The sequence below is a fragment of the Alexandromys fortis genome, unplaced genomic scaffold, assembly GCF_014885135.2.
Source record: "Alexandromys fortis isolate MF-2015 unplaced genomic scaffold, M_Fortis_MF-2015_v1.1 scaffold_13, whole genome shotgun sequence".
Taxonomy (NCBI): Eukaryota; Metazoa; Chordata; class Mammalia; order Rodentia; family Cricetidae; genus Alexandromys; species Alexandromys fortis.
This window is the reverse complement of record NW_026067908.1, coordinates 4,360,869-4,384,085: the sequence shown is the minus strand read 5'-3', so window position 1 is coordinate 4,384,085 and position 23,217 is coordinate 4,360,869. Positions and strand designations below refer to the sequence as shown.

The window sequence follows — 23,217 nt, the reverse complement described above, 5'->3', positions numbered from 1 at the left end:
GAAGCTTGCTTTCTTTTAATGAGAGAGAATAACAAATTACTATTAGTGTCTTTTTGGTTTCTTTCCTATGCTGGGGATGGACCCAGGGCCTTGTCTAGACAGAAGCGCTACCACAAAGATATATCCCCAGTATGTTCTCTTATTTTATTTACTTGTAGTGTCTATTATTTTTATCTTCCTCTTTGGTAGTGTGAGTGTTTGTCTATGATGTGCATGAGTGTGCATGCATGCTATGATATCCATGTGGCTGTCAGAGGACATCATTTGAGACTCAGTTCTTTTCTTCCACTGTGGGTTCTAGAGTTTGAACTCAGATGGTCAGGCTTTTGTGGAAAGTGCTTTTACCAGCTGAGCCACCTTGCCAGCCCTTGTTTATGTCTTTTTGAGATAGGGTCTCATGTAGCTTGTAGCTCAGGCTGTCCTCAAACTCTCTGTGTAGCCAAAGATGACCTTGAACTGCTGATCTTCCGGCCTCCACCTTCCGCAAGCTGGGATTACTGGCATGTGCCACCATACCTGGCTCTTTGTTTTTATTCTGAGACAGTCTTAATAAGGTGCCAGGTAGGCTTTGAACTTTTGATTCTCCTACTGGGATTATAGGCCTGCACCACTGTGCTCATCAAAATGATAGCAATGGTGGAGAGGCAGGAGCATAGGGGCTGAGGAGAAAGCTCAGCTGGTAAAGTGCTCGCTGTGCAAGCATGCGGACCTGAGTTGAATCCCCAGCAACCATGTCAAAGAGCTCGGCATGGCAATGCATACCTGTAATCTTAACTCTGGGGAGGCAGAGACAGGAGGATCCCTGGGACTTGATGGCCAGAAGTCTAGCCCACTCCGTGAACTCCAGGTTCAGTGAGAGACCCTGTCTCAAAAAAATAAGGCAAGGAGCAATTGAGGAAGACACCCAATGTCAACCTCTGGTTTTCACACTGAGACATTAGCACATGGTGCACACACATATCAATAACAATACACACACACAAATACACACAAAGACACAATAATGTAGAAATACAGTCAAAATTGACATTTTATCTTCTACAATAAAAGCATTTTAGTATTTCAACATCACAGCTTTAAGCATATTCTTTGATAAAAACTTTTAAAAGTTATTTAAACGTGAGTGTGTACACACACACATCTTCTCACAAAGCATGCACACAGAGGTCAGAGGACAACTTGAGGGAGTCATATTTCTACCATGTGGTCGTGGGGACTGAACTCCCGTTGTCAAGCTATTACTTGCCTGTTAAATGGGACATCTTGAAGAATTCGATCACTACAAAGTGAGAGGAGGCAATTCTTCTGTAACTAAAGAATAAAAAGGAGAAAACAAAACAAAGTCGAAAAGAACATCATTCTGTTACCTGTTAACCAAAGACAAGTTTTTTAAAAAAAATTTTTTTAAACTATTGTTTAAATGTGCGTAAGGAGAGTGTGGGCATGCTGAGTGCTAGAGATGGAACCCAGGGTTCATGAAAAAGCTCCAGTTTAAAACTATACAACTAAGCTATACAACTATACAACTAAGCTCCAGTTACTGTTTTTAAATCTTGAAAAACACAATTTTTTTTTCTTGGTTTGAGACAAATCTCTCAATTATATATCTCTGGCTGTCCAGGAACTAACTATGTAGACCAGGCTGGCCTCAAACTCACAGACCTCGCCTGCTTCTATCTCCTGAGGGCTGGGATTAAAGCCATGTGTCACCATGCCAGGCTCAAAATTATATTCTTTAAACTAATTCTTTATAAATGCTATCAAAATAAATTGATTGCTTTATGTAAACTTTGTTTTTTAACTAAATTTATTATTTATATAGTGTTCTACCTGCATGAATGCTTGCATGCCAGATCTCATTACAGATGGTTGTGAGCCACCATGTGGTTGCTGGGAATTGAACTCAAAATCTCTGGAAGAGCAGCCAGTGCTCTTAACCTCTGAGCATCTCTCCAGCCTAAGAAAATTTTATATTTTTAAACATGGGAATTCAATTCAGGCTTTATATCAGCACATTAAATTATGATCTTTAAAATGTATTTTTATTTTGCAAATGTTCTGTCTGAGTATGTGTGTGCCCAGCATGTGTACCTAATGTCCGCGGAGGCCAGAGGATAGCAATGGATCACAAGGAGGTTGTCAGCCTCTATGCCGATACTGGGGACCAAACCTGGGTCCTCTGTAAGAGTGAGTCTTGGCCGATAAGTCAACTCTCCGCCCCCACCCTGGGTTTTTTTTTTTTTTTTTTTTTTTCCGAGACAGGGTTTCTCTGTGGTTTTTGGAGCCTGTCCCGGAACTAGCTCTTGAAGACCAGGCTGGTCCCCACCGTTTTTGTTGTTTGTTTTGAGACATGGTCTCATGCAGCCTAAACTGGCCTCTAACTTACTATGTAGCTGAGGATGACTTTGAACTTTTAACCTTCCTGCTTTCACATCTGAAGTGCTGGGGTTACAGGCACGCAAGTGTATACCCTACTCCAAGAGACGGAATCCTGGACTTTGTATATTCAAGGCAAGCAATCTCTCAACTGCGCTATATTCTTAGGCCCTGGTGTTTACATCTCTCAGGATGCTTTCCTAGTTTTCAACTGCCCTAACTGCCTCTTCTTGAGCTCCCAGCAGTGCAGTACTACTTAGCTGAAATGTCTGGAAGCACAAATACCGGATTTCAGAGCTTTTAATGTAAGGCAAGATTTCAAAGAGCAGGTTCTGTTGGAGCCATTATATTGAAAAATGGTTAGAAAAAACAGTGGACCTATTACGGAAATAGGTAGGCCACACTAGGCAAGCAGCTTGTGACCAGAGTGTAGGAAGGACAAGCATTTAGATTTGGAAACATCTCCAGGCAGTGATGGCACACACCTTTAATCCCAGCATTTGGGAGGCAGAGGCAGGTGGATCTGTGTAAGTTTGAGACCAGCCTGGTCAACAAAGAGAGTTCCAGCTAGCTAGGACTACACAGAGAAACCCTGTCTTGAAAAAACAAAAACAAAACAAAAACAATCTAAACAAAATAAATAAATAATTGGGAACATTACCAATTGAGCAGACCAAATATAAAAATCCAAAATCTGAAATGCCCTAAAATAGGAAGCTCTCTGAGTAACACATAGGCATCAAGCATCGAAGGTTTTTTCCCCCCAGTCTATGATTTTGAATTTTGACATTAGGGTTCTTAAGCTGACTTGTTTCTTAGTATTTACTGTGTTGTGCTACATTATGTGTTTTTCTATCTGAATTGCAGACCTCATCATAGGGGCACATATCCTAAACTGAATAAAGAGACACTAAGCTTAACTGAACTGATGGCTTAAACTGGTAACAGAGAAAAGCATCCCTGCATCTGACTGATGGTTTATTCCTTCTGCAAAACACCATAAGCAAACAGAGAAGATGACATTTGTTACAATCTCCAAGTTCTGACCATCTGAAATTTTGACTTTTGTGGCTCTAGCCTCAAATATGCAAGTATTTAAGAATTTTGTATACTGCCATTCACCAAATTTGGCTATCGCTGGCCTAATCCTACACTGTCCTTCCTACGTTCTGGTCACAACAACTCACCCTCTGGAATGGCTTGCACATTCCATACAGGTCCCACTGCTTTTCTTACCCGTTTTCCAAGCTGTGACTCCATCACTTGTTCTTGGAAGGCTCCCTGTCCCTGTCCATACACCATGTACCTGACAATACTACTCACTTCCCTCAACGGCCTACGGCATTCAGTTCAAACAGCTGAAAAATAAAATGCTCATAACAGCATCCAGCAGCTGCAACTTTTCCTTCTGTGAGGGGTTTCCTTATTTCGACAGGAGTCTAGCTAGGTGGAGCAGAACAGCCAGTAACTCCTGGGCTCAAGAGACCTTCTTTCCTGAACCTCTCTAGTAGCTGGAATTACAGGTACATAACAGCATGCCTATCTAAATATTAAGTCCTTTTTTCAGATTTATTTATATAATATCTGTGTGTGTGCGTGTGTGCGTGCATGTGAGTATACACGGGTACCACGTGTGTGCACTACCTGTACAGATCAAAAGAGGGCATCAAATTCTCCCTGAAGCTGGTTTTACAAGTGATTGTTAGCTGCTATGTAGGTGTTGGGAATACATCTAGATTCTCTTAAAGAGCAGAAAGTGCTTTTAACCACTGAACCATCTTTCCAGCCCCATAAATTAAGTAACATTTAAATGTTCTATTTTAAAACAATTTGCTGGGCGGTGGTAGTGCACATGTTTAATCTCAGTACTCAGAGGGCAAAGGCAGGCCAATCTGGTTTACAGAGCTAGCTCCAGGACAGCTAGGGCTATAGAGAGAAACCCTGTCTCAAAAAAACAAAAATAGGCCTGGAGAGATGGCTCAGAAGTTAAGAGCACTGGCTGCCCTTCCAGAGGTCCTGAGTTCAATTTTCAGCAACCACATGGTGGCTCACAACCATCTATAATGGTATCTGGTGCCCTCTTCTGGCATGCAGGCATACATGCAGGCAGAACACTGTGTACATAATAAATAAACCTTTAAAAAAAAAGAACCAAAAATAAATAAATAAATAACAATTTTATTTGTGGTATGAGTGGTTTGATGTGTATGAATACGTGGGAGCCAGAGGTATACACTGGTACTCTTCCACTATTATTCCTCATCTTATATTTTGAGACAAAGTCTCTTACTGTGGTGGTTAATCTCAACTGTCAATCTGATGTGATTTAGAACCACTTGAGGGATGGGCCCCTGGGCATCTCTTGCAGGGTTGTCTTGATTAGGTTAACTGATGTGAGAAGACTCACCCACTGTAGGTGACATCATTCACTAAACGAGGACCCTGTACTGTACAAAGGGAAAAGGTGTGCTAAACACTAGAAACCACCACCATCCAATCCTCCTGGTCCAGGATATTCCCCCAACAATGGACTGTAACCTCAAACTATAAGCCAAAGTAAATGCTTCCTTCAGTTGATCTCGGCAGAATATTTTATCACAAACTGGAAAAGTAAATAATATACTTACTGAACCTGGAACTAAAGTTTCACCTAGACTAGTGGCCAAAAAGCTCCCAGGATCCACCTGCCTCTGCCCCTACAGTGCTGGAGATCTGAACTCAGGTCTTCCTGACTGTGCAGCAAGTACTTTACTCAATCTCTCAACTCCCTAAATGCTATTAAATAGACAAAATATTTATAAAATACATTTATTATAAGGTAGTACCTCTTAATCTTTAATAGATAGACACCACTTGCCTAAGAATTATTTTGGAGGGGATAAATTTGTGACAGGTTCTCCTTTATCCCAGACTGGCTTGAACTCACTACACAGACAAGGATGACCATGGATCCCTGCTCTTCCAGCTTCACCTCCTAAGTGCTTGCATTACAGGAATTTACCACATTGGCCTGCACAAATTTTGTATTTAAAAGCCTTTAACTTTGAATATATTATATTTTAAATAACTTCAAAAACTACAACATGTATTTCTTTTTTGTTTTTGGTTTTTGGAGACAGTGTTTCTCTGTGTAGGCCTGGCTGCCCTGGTGCTTTCTCTGTAGATCAGCCTGGCCTCAAACTCAAAGATCTGCCTGCCTCTGGCTCCCAAGTGCTGGAATTAAAGACATCTGCCACTATCACTCGGTCTACGTATTTCTACCTTTAAATAGCATTGGATAAAAATGATATGGTGCACAGGTCTGCCTGTGATGCCAGCACTGAGAAAAGGCAGAAATTAGGCCCCTTCTCAACAGAAATACTAATAATTAACACACTGGGTAACTTTGATTTTTTTTCAAGTGAGTACATGAAATCATTTATGTAGGCTGCTGCAGAGACTGATCTAAGTTGTGGTTTGCAGCTGCAACTGATAGTTTCTTGCTATAAGACTACACTTCCCAGCTTCCCTTGTGAACTACAGAAATCATTTCTGCCCCATAAAGGGCTGTATCCCATCTTCCTCTGTAGGCATTTCAGCCATCTACGAATGACAAAAATGCTACTTTGCTGTAAATAAACATGGTACCACCTAGAACCAGACCAAGCCTCTCTTTCCACCTTCATCCCTCTAGAGCTGCTTTTAATAATCTAATACTAAGTATTATACTTTGTTTTGAGACAGGGTTTTTCTACTTGGCTCACACCTTTAATCCCAAGGCTCAAGAGGCAGAGTTCTGTGAGTTCAAGGCCAGCCTGGACGACTGAGCAAATTCCAGGACAAGCATAAAAGCAGGAGAGAACCCTGCTGTATGGTCTGCAGAGTAAGTGGACAGCCAGGGCTACACAGAGGAACCCTGTCTCGAGAAATAAACAAACAAAACAACAAAAAAGACCACGCCCAAACATTCACTACTGTTTGTAAGAACTCTGTTGTACGATTAATACACCAGATTAATACATTTTAGGTGCTTCTAACTTTTGTCATTATATATGATATTTGTACAGATTTTTTAAACAGATTAGCAGATTTATCAAGATATAATTCATGGCCGGGCGATGGTGGCGCACGCCTTTAATCCCAGCACTCGGGAGGCAGAGGCAGGCGGATCTCTGTGAGTTCGAGACCAGCCTGGTCTACAGAGCTAGTGCCAGGACAGGCTCCAAAGACACAGAGAAACCCTGTCTCGAAAAACCAAAAAAAAAAAAAAGATATAATTCACATAGTATACAATCCCTGCTTTGTGTGATTTTTTTAGTCTACGCACAGAGTTACAAACCTATTATACCACGGTTAGTTTTCATACAGTTCCTTTTTATCCTAGAGACAGTATCCTGTAATCTAACTGGGCCTCAAACCTGCTGTGTAGGTGAACATGCTCGCTCTTGAACTCCTGCTCCTCCTGCTGCCACATCCTGAGTTCTAAATTATAGCGAGACACCACCATACCCAGTTTTATTCAGTGGTGGGGATTAAACCCGGGCTCTGTGTATTCCAGGCAAACATTCTCTTGTTCAGTTTTTAGCATGTTTTCCTGTCTCCAAAAGAAATCTAGTTGAGGATGCAATTTAATGACAGAGTACCTAACATTGGTGAGACCCTGGGATTGAGTGTCAACACTGAAAACAAAAACAAAAACCCACATCTATTATCTATTACAATCACTCCATTTTTCCCCACCCTTAATTCCTAACCTTTTATTCTGATTTTTTTTTTCAGTTTTCATTTGTTAATTACACCAATACATTTTTGGTTCTGTTTTTTTGTTTTCATTTTCTCTATGTATTTTTGGCACTTGCTGTATAGTCCATGCTATCCTTAGACTCAGAGAGATCACCAACCTCTGCCTCCCAAATGCTAGGAGTAAAGGGATACACACACCATCATGCCTGGAACACCAATAAGTTTTAATTCTGGGCATGGTGATGCATACATAATCTCAGAACTTTGGAAATGGACCTGGAGGTTCAGGAGTTCAAGACAGGTTGGGCTACAAAAGGTCCTGCTTCAGAAGAAGAAAACAACAAACAAGAAGGCTTAGTTATTAAATTGAACTGTTATGGAAATAGGAGGCAGTAAAGAAGAATCTAAGAATATCTGAGTGGGAATTCACAGGTGCTTACCTGCTGGTGATTAGGAAAATGTTCCATGGCCTTGAGCAGCAAATGGGTTACGTCAGCGAGGAGCCGGACAGGCATGCCTAAAGCAAGGTCCTGCTTAGTTAAGTTAAACACACAGGCACTTGCAGCCAGTTGCACAGGCAAATTCATAGGATGGTTTCTCATCCCAGTAACCACAAGCTGAAGCAAAACAAAACAAAATATTTAGTCCTCTTAATTCCATAAACACAAACCCTCTTTATATAACAAGGCCTTGTTCTAAATAACTTCAAAGACATGTTCCTAAGTCAGGAGCCTAAACCGATTCCCAAACTTCCTTCCTTGACATGCTGTCAGCTGGAATGCCATAAAACCCATCCTCTCAAGGACTATATAACTATTCTTCATTTGTCTTCTTTCCCTTCTAAAATCTTCCCCACTCTTCAATTCAGCTGAAAACTTAGCTTTCTTCAATATTTATTTTATTTTATTATTTACTTATGTGTGTACGTACTCTCACAAGACCCAGAGAGGGTGCCGGATCCCTCAGAACTGAAGCTACAGGCAGTTGTGAGCTGCCTGGCGAGGGTGCTAGAAACCAAGCCCCGGAGGTTCTCCCAACAGCAGCAAGTGCTCTCAGTTAACCACTGAGCCCTCTCTCCAGCCCTGGAAAACCTAGCTTTCAACCACACTAAGAACACTCAAGTAACTAGAAAAGAAACTTCAGATTCTGACTGCCCATGTATTCTCTCTACCAGGGTACAGAAATCCATATGGCACCTTGCCAAACAATGATCACAATCCTCTCTAAAGCTGATCCTTCCATGGATATGCCAGATCATTTCCTCGTCTGTCTACTCAAGAAAATAATTACCTCTATGTCATGTTTTAAATTCTGGATTGGAAAGATAGACATATTTTAAAAGCTATTCATTTAAGGGGTTGGAGCGATGACTCAGTGGTTAAGAGCACAGACTGCTCTTCCAGAGGACCCAGGTTCAATTCCCAGCACCCACATGGATCTGACACATTCACGACAATGCACATGAAATAAATTTAAAATAAATTATAAAAAAGCTATTCATTTACAAATAAGGGGGCACTGAACTTTCCTGTAACTCCATTATTAGGAGCTGAGGCAGGAAGACTATAGATTTGAGGCCAAGCTGGGTGACATAGCAAGATCCTGTCTAAAAAACCGACATTCTCCTTTAATCCTATTTCTTTAATCAACTGCCATTTTTCCCCTTTGCATTCTTTTACAACAAAACTCTTTATGTGAATGGGCTTTAATCTTTAAACAAATGAATATTTCAAATCAGGGCTAGAGATCTAGTCCTCTATGCTTAGTTTTATAGAAGTAAAAACTGAAGCTGGGCAATCGTGGTAAACACCTCTAATCCCAGCACTCGAGAGGCAGAGGAAGATGGATTTCTGAGTTTGAGGCCAGCCTAGATTATAGAGTGAGTTCTAGGAGAATTGGGGCTTTAAAAAAAACTAATTTGTTTGTTTATCTATTTATTTATTTTTTTCAGAACAGGGTTTCTCTGTGTAACAGTCCTGGCTTCCCTGGAACTAGCTCTTGTAGACCAGGCTGACCTCAAACTCACAGAGATCTGCCTGCCTCTGCCTCCTGAGTGCTGGGATTAAAAGTGTGTGCCACCACTGCCGGGACAGATTTATTTATTTATTATGTATAAAGAGTTCTGCCTGTAAAAAAAAAAAATAAAGTAAAAAAAAAAAAAAAGAGTTCTGCCTGCATGTATGTCTGCACACCAGAAGAAGGTACCAGATCTTATTATGGATGGTTGTGAGCCACCATATGTTGCTGGGAATTGAACTCAGGACCTCTAGAAGAACAGCCAGTGCTCTTAATCACTGGACCATCTCTCCAGTCCCAGCCAGGACTTTTTTATCTGGTGAAAAAAAGAAGAGAAGAGAAGGAACAAAAACTGGAAGGGGGGGGGGGGAGGAGACAAAGCAAATACCAGCATCTACTGGTTTACACGGAGGAAGTGACAGGCATTAGTGAAAATAACAAAATGTTACAGTTCCTACCCAAGCAGTCCATTCAAAAATTTAAGACACTTAGGGGATCAAATCAGTTCCGGCTCTGACACAGGCCCTCAGTTTCACAATTTATAAAATGGAAAATAAAATCCACCTCTTCAGATTGTTCCCACTAACTGAAAAAGTCTCTTTACATGTGGGTGCTAGGAATCAAATCTGGGTCTTCTGCAAGAGTAACAAGCAGGACTGGAAAGATGGCTCAGAGGTTAAGAGCACTGGTTGTTTTTTGGCTGCTGTTCCAGAGGTCCTGAATTCAATTCCTAGCAGCCACAAGGTGGCTCACAACCACCTATAATGAGATCTGGTGCCCTCCTCTGGTGCCCAGGCAGAACACTGTATACATAATAAATAAACAAGCAAACCTAAAAAAAAAAACCAAAACAAACAAATAAAACCCAGAGTACTCTTAACTTCTGGAGCACCTCCCCAGCCCCAAGGCTCTCCTTATAAAGCCTAGGTTCTTAAACTTGCTATTTAGCTCACCTGGGCTTGAACTTGTAACCTTTCTGCCTCAGTCTCCTGAATGCTAAGAGTTATGGCCTAATACCACCATTTCCAACTGAATCTCTGTGTGTGTGTGTGTGTGTGTGTGTGTGTGTAAATACTGGGAATAAATATAAACATTAGGGCTACGCATCCATTTTAGGAAATGCTCTACCACTGAGCTATAGCCTCCATTCCTCACTTTGTATATTTTTATTTTGAAACTAACTCTTGCTATGTAACCTATGCTGGCCCTGGACTCACTCTGTGATACAGGTCAAACATGAACATGTAATCTTCCTGTGTCTGCCTCCTGAGTAATTGGGATTATAGGCCCAGTTAAATATTCGTGTTTGTTTATTTATTTTTAGGACAGAATCTTTAATCCCAGTATTTGGGAGGCAGAGGACAAACTGGTCTACAAAGTGAATTCTAGGACAATCAGAGCTACATGGAGACACAGTCTCAAAAAAGAAAAGAACCCCTCTATTGCCCCCAAAAAGAATTTCCTTTCTTGGGTGGGATATATCTTAGTTGTGCAGTACTTGTCTAATATATGGAAAGCTTTGTATTTAATCCCAGTATAACAGAAAAATGAAAAAAACAAATCTTTTTCAGCTTTCAAAAACATCTTAGCTGGGCAATGGTGGTGCACGCCTTTAATCCCAGCACTTGGGAGGCAGAGACAGGCAGATCTCTGTGAGTTCGAGGCCAGCCTGGTCTACAGAGAGAGTTCCAGGACAGACTCCAAAGCTACAGGGAAATCCTGTCTGGAAAACAAAAACAAAACAAAACAAAGGAGATAGATAGAGAGAAAGATAAAAATAAAGGTCAAAACACACAAAATCTACAGTAATTTCAATTTTTTTCACCTGTTTTTGTTCTTACCTTTAAGATTTCTGGCTTTGTTTTTTCCATCACATGAGTCAAACTAAAAAGATGAAACAAAGCTTCCCGGACAAAAAACGCCCTTTCGCTGTATCGCCTTAATGCTTCTGCAATCTGAGTCTCGTTGGCTTCTCCAGACACCTTTGAACAGCCAAAAGATGAGTGTTTAGCATTCTTCTCACCTGCTACCTTTCTCCATCTTAACATCAGCTGGAGAGATGGCGCTCAGCATAACTAAGGCTTGAAACACATGGGAACACTTCCTAACCCACCACAGCCATCATCTCCAGAGACACACTGGACTAAGAACCCAGCACAAGCCTGTAGGTATTTCCTGCCCAACACCTAAAATAAATCTCAAGACATTTCACGCTCCATCAGGCCTTGCTGTCTCACTGAGGCTTTTAAGATGCCTCTTATGGAAAACTCATCCCTTAAATCATCTACTGGGATTACTGGCCTTTCTCCATGATGCTTCAGTCACGCTCTATCTCAGCAAAAGGTCATCACATACAATGTCAACTTAAAACTTTCTCTCTTTGCTTAACTAATTTGTACTAACCCTTCCTAAGTCAATCCAATCTTAGAGAAAGCCTTGCTGACACACCAATCTCAAACCAGGTTACCCCCAAATTTCGTTTTCCTAGTTATGATTCTCCCACTTTAGTGACCCATGTAGCACTCAACATATGTCAACAGTGACTAGCATTATGCATGGCTCAGAAGGAACACTTATTATGTATGCATCAAATAAACCTTTAATTTCCCCCAGATCGATCAAGCGCCATAAGAGGGTTTATTCAAAATGGAATCTAACTTAATTTATACAGGTTAATACACTTAGGTTACACTGTGGTTCAGGGAGCACTGCGCAAACACACAGGTAAATACACTTATGTTACACTGTGGTTCAGGGAGCACCATGCAAACAAATACAGATAATAAAAAGTAACTTTATAGTCAACCTGGCAAGAGAAAAAGAAATGATTAAGATACAGGACTGGTGAGACAACTCAGTAAGTACCAAGCCAGCATGAGGTACACCAAAACCCTATCCCAACTCCTAACCCTTCAAAAAGAACAGAAAGAAATATGGACTATGAACATGTGTAGCCAAAAAATAAAAAAAAAATTCTGAAATTCTACTCTGAGGAGAACTGTAAAAGTCAAAAGGACTGTTTTTTGTTTGTTTTGTTTTGTTTCTGACAGTCTCACTATGTATCACTTGGCTGATCAAGAGCTCTTTGTGTAGACAGGCTAGCTGTAAACACACAGTGATCCACCTGCCTCTGCCTTCCAAGTGCTGGAATTAAAAGTGTGCACCACCATGCTGGGCCAGGAGACACATTTAAAGGAAAAGAAAAGGAAGGAAGGGCTATGAGGCAGATCATTGGGAAAGGGACCTGCCATCAAGCATGAAAACCTGAATTTAGTTCCTGTGACCCACATAGAAGCAAATCCTGCAAGTTGGCCTGTGACCACCAAACATACTATGGCACATATATATGAATGTATTCATATTTATAATAGGAAAAAAGGGAAGAAAAGGGATTGCTGGGTGTGGTACATACCTTTAATCCCAATAATTAGGAGGCAGAGGCAGGAGATCTCTGAGTTCAAGGCTAGCCTGGTCTACAGAGTGAGTTCCAGGTGAATCAGGAGCTATAATGATACCCTGTCTCAAAAACAAGAGGGGTGAGGGAAGATGGGCACAAGATTGTATGCCTTTAAGTCCAGAACATGGGAGGCAAATGAATCTCTGATTTTGAGGCCAGTCAAGGCTACATAGTGAGATACTGTCTCAAAAGAAAAAAAAAAAAAGGTGGGGGGTCAGAGCTGGAGAGATGGCACTTATTTTTTTTAAAATATTTATTTATTTATTATGTATACAATATTCTGTCTGTGTGTATATCTGCAGGCCAGAAGAGGGCACCAGACCTCATTACAGATGGTTGTGAGCCACCATGTGGTTGCTGGGAATTGAACTCAGGACCTTTGGAAGAGCAGGCAATGCTCTTAACCACTGAGCCATCTCTCTAGCCCTGGCATTTATTTTAATAGAGTGCCTGGGTTTGATTCTCAGCACCACACATAAAACTTAAAAATCTAAAAAAAAAAAAAGTGAAAGGGAAGAGAAGAAGGCACTATACACTAAGAGATGCTGCAGACACTTCAGGCATGGGGTGCTGCCTCAGTGATTAAGAGAGTGGTGGCACACACCTTTAAACTCAGAACTCAGGAGGCAGAGGTGGGTGGATCTCTGTGAGTTCGAGGCAGTCTGGTCTACAGTGTGAGTTCCAGGACAGCTAAGGCAACTACACAGAAAACCCTGTCTCAAACAAAAAGAGAGAGGAGAAAGAAGAGAAAGAACATATTGCTCTTGCAGAGGACTGGAGTTTTGAGTCTCATCACCCACACTGAGCAGTTCACAAGTATCTGTATCCCCAGCTCCTTTAGCTTCCAGTTTCTCTCTCTCTCTCTCTCTCTCTCTCTCTCTCTCTCTCTCTCTCTCTCTCTCTCTCTCTCTCTCCCCCCCTCACACACACAATAATAATAATAATGATAATGATAATAATTAGGGTTTTTTTCTCAAGACATGGTTCTCTATGTAATCCTGGCTATCCTGGAACTCACTCTAGACCAAGCAGGCCTCAAACTCAGAGATCCGCCTATCTCTGCCTCTTGAGTGTTGGGATTACAGGTGTGCATCACTATGCTCTACCTAGAATAAATCTTAAAAAGACATTCAAAAATTTTTTTACCTTTATTTTTTTGAGAGTATGTGTGCCATGGCACATATATAGAGGTTAGAGGGCAATTTGAAGGAGTCAGTCTGATGGTCTGAGGTCAATTCCGGGCACCAACATGATGTAGAAGATAAATGATACCTGATAACCTCCACACATGTGCAGCAAGCATGCACACCCTCCCCAATAAATAAATAAATGTAACAAAAATTAGGACATTAAAAAACATACAAAATAAAATACAATAAACAAAACTAAGACAAAAGAATAATTGCAAGGCTGGAGAGACAGCTCAGCGGTTAAGAACACTGGCTGCTCTTTCAGAGACCTGGTTCAACTCCCAGCACCAACATGGCAGCTCACAACTGTCTGTAACCCTGTTCCAGAGGATCCAATGCCCTCATACAGACATACATATATGCAAATCACCAATGCATATGAAATAAAAATAAATAAATCATTAAAAAGTTTTTTTTTTTTTCCTGGTTTTTCAAGACGTCTTTGGAGTCTGTCCTGGAACTCGCTTTGTAGAACAGGCTGGCCTCGAACTCACAGAGATCTACCTCCTCTGCTTCTGAATGCTGAGATTAAAGGCATGTGCCACCACCACCTGGTCATAAAAAAGTTTTCTAAAAAAAGAAGAGTTGATTCTTAAACTTTTGGGTAAGATTAATTATAGAAATAAAATACAAATTTGCAGGGCTATAGCATAGAACACTGTAACAGCAGAAGCCTTAAAAATGAAGAAAAACACAGTAAAAGAAAACAAGAAAAAAAATAAAACAAACAAGGTAAGTATGATATCCTAGAAGCTAAGTTTAATAAAGCAAAAGCACTACAAGGAGGAAAGCAACGTAACTGTCAAATACCTCTCTGGGTCGAATAGGATCAACTTTGGGTTTAGGAGATGTCAAGGAATTCTTCAGAGTTCAGAGTCACAGCTTGATTGATAAAGTAAGCCTTGGGAGTTGGGTGGCCAACAAATTTAAGACCTTACTTGTGAAGTGCAAGACTAGGAAACGAATGATGACAAAAGCTATTGAAGGAATTCTGTGGTCGGAAAACCAGCTACGGTGTAAAGGAAAACCCAGGAAAAGCCAAACCAAGACTTATTTCAGTAGAGGTAGGCAGGCAGAGTAGGAAGCACACACACTTGAGATTCAAACTGTCCAAGCACAGAACAGGTTCTAAGATCAGCTGGCTATCACTCCTAGAAAATCATTTCTGGGGCTGGACAGATGGCCTTGCAGTTAAGAGCACTGGCTAACACCCACATAGCAGCTCGAAACTGTATGGAATTCCAGTCCTAAGAGATGTGATGCCCTCTTCAGGCACAGGCACACAAATGGTACACATACATCCAGGCAACGCATTTGTACACACAAATAAAAGGAATGTCTTTTGGGACAGGGTATGGTGGCATACAGCTTTAATCCCAGCACTCTATAGGTAAAGGCAGAAAGAAGAATCACTGTAAATTCAAAGTCAGTCCCTCCACATTGTGAGTTTCAGGCCAGGCAGGGCTACAAAACTAACTAAAAACAAAACAAAAACAAACAAAACACAAGAAAAGAAAAAGAAAAACCATTTTCTTAACTAGGTATGGCGACTCACATCTGTAATCCCAACACCCAGGAATCTGAAGCAAGAGGACTATGGAGACACCAAAATAAGTAATGCTTATGTAAGTACAATAAATACAACAGGTGCTTAGAAACACCTGCCCCATAGGAATACTGGGAAAGTATACTGGCTGTTTCTTGGATCCATTACTTGGCCTTATAGCCAAAAGCCAAGCTAAACTCATGGTAACACAAAACTGAAATAACCATTTTAGACATGACTCTTAGCAATTACACTAAATTGGATTTTTGTTTTGTTTTGTTTTTGAAGACAGAGTTTCTCCAAACATTCCTGGTGTCCTGGAACTCATTCTGTAGACCATGCTGGCCTTGACATCAGAGATCAGCTGCCTGCCTCTGCCTCCTGAGTGCTGGATTAACGGCAAGCACCAGCACCACCCATATAAATTGGATAAATTCTAACAAAAGAGACAGGCAATCTCAGTTCTTTTCCTTCAACCTGTCTTATTTTTGAGCTGTCAAATCAGTAGTCAAAGAAACATCAACCTTTGTACATACCTGGATAAAGAAGTTCTAAGGAGCCTTTGTCTGTTTTGAGTCAGTTATGTAGACCTGACTTGCCTGGTCCTTGCTATGTAGCTCAGGCTAGCCTCAAAACCTCTGTCTCAGTCTCCTATGCTATTACAGACATGAAATACCATGCCTTATTTTTTAAAGTGTTTTTAAATTATTTACTTGTTTACGTGTATGATTTTATCTACATGTATGTCTAATGCCTGTAAATGCTACAAGAAGACATCAGATCCTCTAGAACTAGTTACAGATGGTTGTGAGCTGCCACGTGGGTGTGATGGGGGTTGAATGAGGCCAGGTCTTCTGCAAGGATAGCCAGGGCTCTTAACTGCTTAGCCATCTATCTCTCCAGTCCAAATGTTTTAAAACATTATTACTATTGTTGCTGTTGTTATTAATATTATTTGTGACAGGGTCTAAGTAGTCTTAGCTAGTTTGGAACTCAGTATGTATACCAGGCTGGACTCAAATTCTGAAATCTGCCTGCCTCTGTCTCCAGAGTACTGGGATTAGAGGTAAGCACTCTAACAAATGAACTCCATCCACAGGCCCCACTGGACATTTGAGACAGGGTCTTACTATGTAGCCCTTGCTACCTAGAACACACAGAAATTCACCTCCCTCTGCCTCCATGAGTATGCTTGGCCCCGCTGGACTTTTATTTGATACTACTAGCCTAATGTAAGCCTTTCCACTATACAATGATTTTCCATGCCTTGTTTCATATAATAGACAGTTATCCTAGTGAGATCTTGTGGAAGTAAACAATTGACCGTCAGACAAAATACATTTTTAAGATCTAACCTTCAAATGTCCTTTGCCCGTAAGGAATTCAGAGTAACCAGCATCTGTGGCCAGCAAACCTACAAACTGCATGCTGGGCCGCTGCTGTATAAAGGCTTCAACAGCTTTGTCTGTCACATGCTTCCTCCCTGAAACATCCAGGGAGACAAGATTAGGCAAAATGTCCTTTTGTTCTAACAATCGCAGGGCTATGTCTGATGTGAACTGTTTATCATCTGAGATGTCAAGATGATTCAGATGTCTTAGTTCCCGAACAACATCAAGGATCTGGGTAGTAGTCATTTTTAAACATTTCAGATGGTGCATGGTGAGAGACTTGAGTCGGTCTTTGCAGGCCAGCAGGGCAGTGATATCTGTGATTGAGGTGTTAGAAATATCCAGGCTTTCCAGTCTAGGCAAGGAAGCAACTTCAGCCAGATCTTCATTGTAGAAGAGGACATTAGTGATGCTCAGAGCTCGAAGACCAGAAAGTCGGCTGAAACAGCGCTCATACGGATCCTCGAGGGACAGAGTTAATGAGTTTAGTACTAAGCACTGAAGATTTTGCTGGATCCACTTGTTACTGCCAAGGCCACTTATGATATCTGTGATAGTGATGTCGGCATTCACACCTGTGGCATCAAGTTCTACTAACTTATGGTGGCAGAAGGCTTTCCGGAAAGCAACAGCGGAAATCTTTGCTTTGCGAATGCAAGCTCGCTTTAGGCGCATCTGATTACCCCTGAAAATTCCCACAGTTCCATCATTCAGCAGACCTAGGGGAAAATAAGCAGTATTTTAACTTAAAAACAAAACAAAGAAGCAAACAAAAATCAGTCAAAGAATAGCAAATATTTCCGTCACATTTTAAGTTTCTAACATAATTCCACGTAACTGTATTACACTTGATACAATTCTGTGAGATGAAGATTCTATTACTTAGACTGAGATTCAAAAGGGGACTTTCCAAGATTATGGAGCTGGTAATAGCAAACAGATTCACCAACACCTGTTTGTCTTCACTCTGAGACTCACAGGCAGCTGTGATCCCCAGTGCTTCCTTACAATTAGATATACCACATATAGTCAAGGGGCTGTAGGCTTAAGCACCCGAGTGTCAACTATGATTCCCCACACTCTCTTCTCCTTCTGGGACAAAGGAGAAGCTTCAAGTTCTAGAGAGATTGTATTATGAAGGCTGAGTGTCTACCAACCTGAATACTAATGTAACTAAAGAAAGGGAATCTTCAATGGACCTTGCAGAGTTTATATATGAGCAAGGTTTAAACTTTACACTAACATATTGATACCAATATATTTCTAGACTATCTTTTAAATTCACAATACATTATTACATATATAGGCATACACACAATATATTTAGTAGATATAATGGCTAGAATTCATTGTTAAACTATTAGTCAGAGCTAGGGATGACGGCACAGACCTTGAATCCCAGCACTCAGGAGGCAGACGCAGACAGATCTCTATGAGTTCGAGGCCAGCTTGATCTACACAGCCAGCACTGCATAGAAACCCTGCCTCAAAACAAACAAGCAAAAAATCCACTAGCCAGATCTGAAACCTTTTTATTTTGGTTTAGTGTTTTTGAAGCCGTTGTTGTTTTGTTTTGTAGATGGGTATCTGTGTTTACCAGACCTGGCTGCCCAAAACTTGCTTTGTAGATCAGGCTGGCCTCAAACTCACAGAGATCCACCTGCCTCTGCTTCCCCACTGCTAGGATTTAAGACTTGTGCCACCACACCCCGTGTGGCTTAGTTCTTAAATTTTTAGAAATTGTACTTATTTATTCATGTGTGTGCACATATCTGCACATGTCATGGCATAAGTGTGGAGGTCAGAGGACAACTCTGTGGGGTTCGTTCTTTCCTTCTACATGGATCCCCAGAAAAGAGCTCAGGTCTTAGGCTTGGCAGTGGTGCTATTTATCTAGGGAGCCATTGGGTCAGCATCTGGCGTTTTGTTTGTTTTTGAGACACAGTCTCACACTTTATCTCTGACTGGCCTCAAACTTGTAAACAGGGCTTGAAACACTGGCCAAGCAGTGGTGGCGTATGCCTTTAATCCCAGCACTTGGGACACAGAGGCAAGTGGATCTCTGTGAGTTCAAGGCCAGTTACAGGACAGCCAGAGCTACACTAAGAAACCCTCTTGGGGGGGGAAAAAGAAAAGAAAAGATCTGGGCATGATAGTACACACATGTGATCCCAATACTGGAGAGACTGAGGCAAGGAGATCATTTTGAGTTCATTACTTAGTTAAACCCTCTGCCTCAAACACACACACACACATGCACACGCAAACACACACTAAAGTAGAATAAAGTTTTTTTCCTGAAGAAAGAGGGATAAACAAACAAATGAAGAAATTATAGGATAAACACACACACACACACACACACACACACAAAACAGAGCAAAGTGAAAGCCTCTTAGAAATGCTGGGCCGTGGCAGTGCACACCATTAGTCCCAGCACTCAGCAGGCAGAGGTGGAAAGATCACTTGAGTTTGAGGCCAGCCCGGTCTACAGAGCTAGTTCTAGGACAGCCAGGGCTACACAGAGAGACCCTGCCTCGAAACAAAAAAGGAAATGGCCTATCAGACAACAGTGCTACAGAATATGACACTATGGAGCCATATCTCAAAAATATTACATATTAAACAATACCTACTAAGAAAGAAGTAACAGCCATACCTACAAAATGTACTCTAAGAACAGTCTGTTGCTGTAGCATTTGGAGCAAGATAAATCAATACCATGGGGTTTAAAGACAAAATTTTATGGTCATATCAGTTAGTTCATACTAACAATGCCATTCAGGCTGCTGGACAGTTATTATCAAATCAGAACTAAGGCAATTTTGTCTAAGAGCTGTTGTTAAGTGGAGGAGCTCTTACCCAGCATATTCAAATTTTAATTATTGTAAGACATTCAAAAGGCTTCATGAAACTTGTCACGTTGAACAAAAATTGAGTCAAGCAACCAACAGGGTATTAATAGTTCAGCAACCAATTGACACCCAGAGTTGCAATAACACGCCCTTTCTTATCAATGCACCTGCAACCTGCTAACCCTACACACACCTGCACTCAGCTGCATATACGCCTGCTTTAACAATAAAGACAAGTTAGTCTTCTTAGCAATCCCTAGATAACACCTGTTTCTACTCAAACACATCGTGAGATGCATCCAGTATCTGGGCCTATTCAGCCTGGACAGGTTGTAGGTACATAACCATCAGGACAAACTGTGTCCTGAGAGACCTTTGTTGTTGTTGTTGTTTTTATTAATGTTTGCTTGTTTTTTTGTTTTTCAAAACAAGGTTTCTCTTTGTTTTTTGGGTTTTTTTTTATATCTTCTTAAAAAATACTTATTTACTTATTATGTATACAATAGTCTGTCTACATGTTTGCCTGCAGGCCAGAAGAGGGCACCAGACCCTATTACAGATGGTTGTGAGCCACCATGTGGTTGCTGGGAATTGAACTCAGGACCTTTGGAAGAGCAGGCAATGCTCTTAACCACTGAGCCATCTCTCCAGCCCCAAGGTTTCTCTTTGTAACGCTCCAGCTGTCTGGGAACTCTCTCTTTAGACCATGCTAGCCTCAAACTCACAGAGATCCCCTTGCTTTGCCTTCTGAATGCTGGGATCAAAGGTGTGTGCCACCACTGCCAGGCAGTCTGAAAGTTCTTTTAGGAAGAATCCCTCACTTACTATCTTATGCTTAGACATAATTGGGCATGCACATGATTAAAATCAGTTGCATCAGCTGGGTGGTGGTGGTGCACGACTCCAAAGTTACATAGAGAAACCCTGTTTCAAAAAATAAAATAAAATAAAAATCAGTTGCATCATGCTAAGGGATGTGTAGTAGACCAAAGGCAGTACAACAACCCAGTCAATCAACACAGATAACCCCCCTCACTCACATCTATAACCAGCTCCTCCTTCCACTGAACTCCATAAAGTAAAGCCCCAAACAGTAACAAACAAGACCGTTCAGTACTCTCCCACTCAGGTAGTCCCATCTCTCTTGGTAGTGTATCTGTGTATCTAAAACTTGAACTTTTTATTTTGCTATAATGAATCTTACTGGTTTTTTTTTTTTTTTTTGGTTTGCAGATCTCTGAGTTCAAGGCCAACCTGGTCTACAGGGTGAGTTCCAGAACAGTTAGCCAGGACTGCACAGAGAAACCCTGTCTCCAAAACCCAAAAACAAACAAATTTTAAAAACCTAGCAACAGAAAAGAAACTAATATAACACAAAACTGAAACTTTTTTTTTTTTTGAGATAGGTTTTCATGTAGTCCAGACTGAACTCAAACTCTCTCTGTAGCTGAGGAAGACCTTGAAGTCCTGATTCTCCTGTTCCGGCCTCCCAAGTGTTACAGGCATGTGCCAATACACCTAGCTTTTATTTATTTTATTTTTGGAGTGTATATGCATGTTATACTGTACATGTGGAGTAAGTCAGGTTTTTCCTTTCACCATATGGGCCCGTGGAACTGAACTAAAGGTCATCAGCTTTGGCAGCAAGTACCTTTACCCACTAAGCTATTTCAGGGGCCCATCACACCTGGCTTTTTATTTATTTTTAATTTTTTAAATTGTTTTTACTGAGCTATATATTTTTGTCTATTCCTCTCCCTTTCCCAGGGGCCCCATGCTTCCAATTTACTCAGGAGATCTTGTCTTTTTCTACTTCCCATGTAGATTAGATCCATGTATGTCTCTCTTAGAGTTCTCATTGTTTTCTAGGTTCTCTGGGATTGTGAACTGTAGGCTGGTTTTTCTTTGATTTATGTCTAAAAGCCACTTATGAGTGAGTACATATTTGTCTGAGTCTGGGTTACCTCACTCAATATGATGTTTTCTAGATCCATCCATTTGCCTGCAAATTTCAAGATGTCATTTTTTTCTGCTGTGTAGTACTCCATTGAGTAAATGTACCACATTTTCCTTATCCATTCTTCGGTCAAGGGGCATTTAGGTTGTTTCCAGGTTCTGGCCATGACAAACAATGCTGCTATGAACATAGTTGAGCATATGTCCTTGTAGTATGATTGAGCATCTTTTGGATATATACCCAAAAGTGGTATTGCTGGATCTTGAGGAAGGTTGTTTCCTAATTTTCTGAGAAATCGCCATACTGAAATCCAAAGTGGCTGTATCAGTTTGCACTCCCACCAGCAATGCAGGAGTGTTCCCTTTACCCCACATCCTCTCCAGCATAAGTTGTCATACTTTTAAAACAAATTTTGAGACTGAACATGCTGAGCATGATCACTGAGAAATACTGGTATTACATAATCTCTTAAAATGTTGCACAGCATTGTAAGCGACTTACTTTTAATATATACTACTTATTGATAGTTATTCTGGTTCCTGTGTCAGAATGCGAGTTAAGCAAATCAGTGAAAATAATCAAATATAGAGGTTTTCTTTTCTAAATTATACCAAATAACTCAATTACAGCTCCATTTTCTTATTCTTCTTTGGGATGCATAATATGCATTCACACCTAACAATATTTTTCTTTCTTTTTCTTCTTTTTTACTTTAATATGGGTGGGGGTAAAAAAGCACATGCAGAGGCCAGAGGAGATTTTCCAGTCTTCTGTTGTTAGTCTTCTATTGTTCTCAGTCTTCTTCCTGTGCAGCAGGGTCTCTTACTGAACCTGGAGCGAATGGTTCTTCTAAGTATTTATTTTAAATCAGGGTGGCAACAGTAATCCTTTTGTCTGCATTCCTTACCAAGTGCTGGGTGTAGCCACACCTGGCTTCTCGTATGACACTGGGGATCCTAATGCTGAAGTACTTTATGTTGTTGAAGTCCATTACCCACTGAGCCACCTCCAGCACCCAACAGTATTTTTCATACACATGTATGTGAAGCAGAGGCAGACGATCTCTTGACTTTGAGGCCAGCTTGGTCTACAGACTGAGTTCCAGGATAGCCAGGGCTACACAGCGAAACCCTGTCTCAAAAACAAAACAAACAAACAAACAAACAAAGAACAACAACAGAAAAGAGTCAAGACCAGAAACCAGTTTTTTCATAATAGTATGATTCTCCCACTGTCAATAGAAGATGTAAGGTATTTCTATACCCGTTGACGTCTATGTAGAAATACTGTGGTTAGAAAAGTTCCTTTTGCTATAAGAATCACTTTTTAGGTGTTGGAGAAATGGCTCAGTGGTTAAGAGCATTTGACATGTCTATAGAGGGTCAGTGTTCAGATCCCAGCACCCACAAATACTCACAACCGTCCCTAACTCCAGTTCCAAGGGATCTGACACCTTCTTCTGATCTCCATGGGCACCAGGAACGCACATGGTGCACATACATACAAGCAGCCAGAACACTCATCCACATAAAATAAATAAATCTAAATATGTGTGTGTGGGTGTGTGTCTATTTTAAAAAATTACTTCTTAAATCAAAAAAGAAAAATAATGGTTTGCCTAGACTGGAAAGGAAAAAAAAAAGTATTAAATCTGAAGCAAAAACAGGTCAGTAACTGAATTCCTTTTCCTAGAATCAGGCTCATCTG

At 40.8% G+C, this 23,217-nt stretch overlaps 1 protein-coding gene across 5 annotated transcripts in view; it reads right to left on the bottom strand.

Annotated features, from left to right (window-relative positions):
- Zyg11b (zyg-11 family member B, cell cycle regulator) overlaps nucleotides 1-23,217 on the bottom strand; it is a 58,502-nt gene that overhangs the window by 21,373 nt on the left and 13,912 nt on the right. For 3 of the 5 annotated variants that reach the window (XR_007590721.1, XM_050136188.1, XM_050136191.1), the window contains 4 exons: nucleotides 16,663-17,417; nucleotides 10,956-11,096; nucleotides 7,539-7,715; nucleotides 1,247-1,311 (listed from right to left, as the gene is read on the bottom strand). Coding sequence is in view for 4 of the 5 variants with exons in the window: in XM_050136188.1 (XP_049992145.1) it covers nucleotides 1,247-1,311; nucleotides 7,539-7,715; nucleotides 10,956-11,096; nucleotides 16,663-17,417 (1,138 nt within the window). In the remaining variant the exon portion in view is untranslated. Of the gene's footprint in view, nucleotides 1-1,246; nucleotides 1,312-7,538; nucleotides 7,716-10,955; nucleotides 11,097-16,662; nucleotides 17,418-20,378; nucleotides 20,478-22,417; nucleotides 22,692-23,217 lie in introns of those variants that run through there. The other 2 variants (XM_050136190.1, XM_050136189.1) reach the window with 2 other exon arrangements.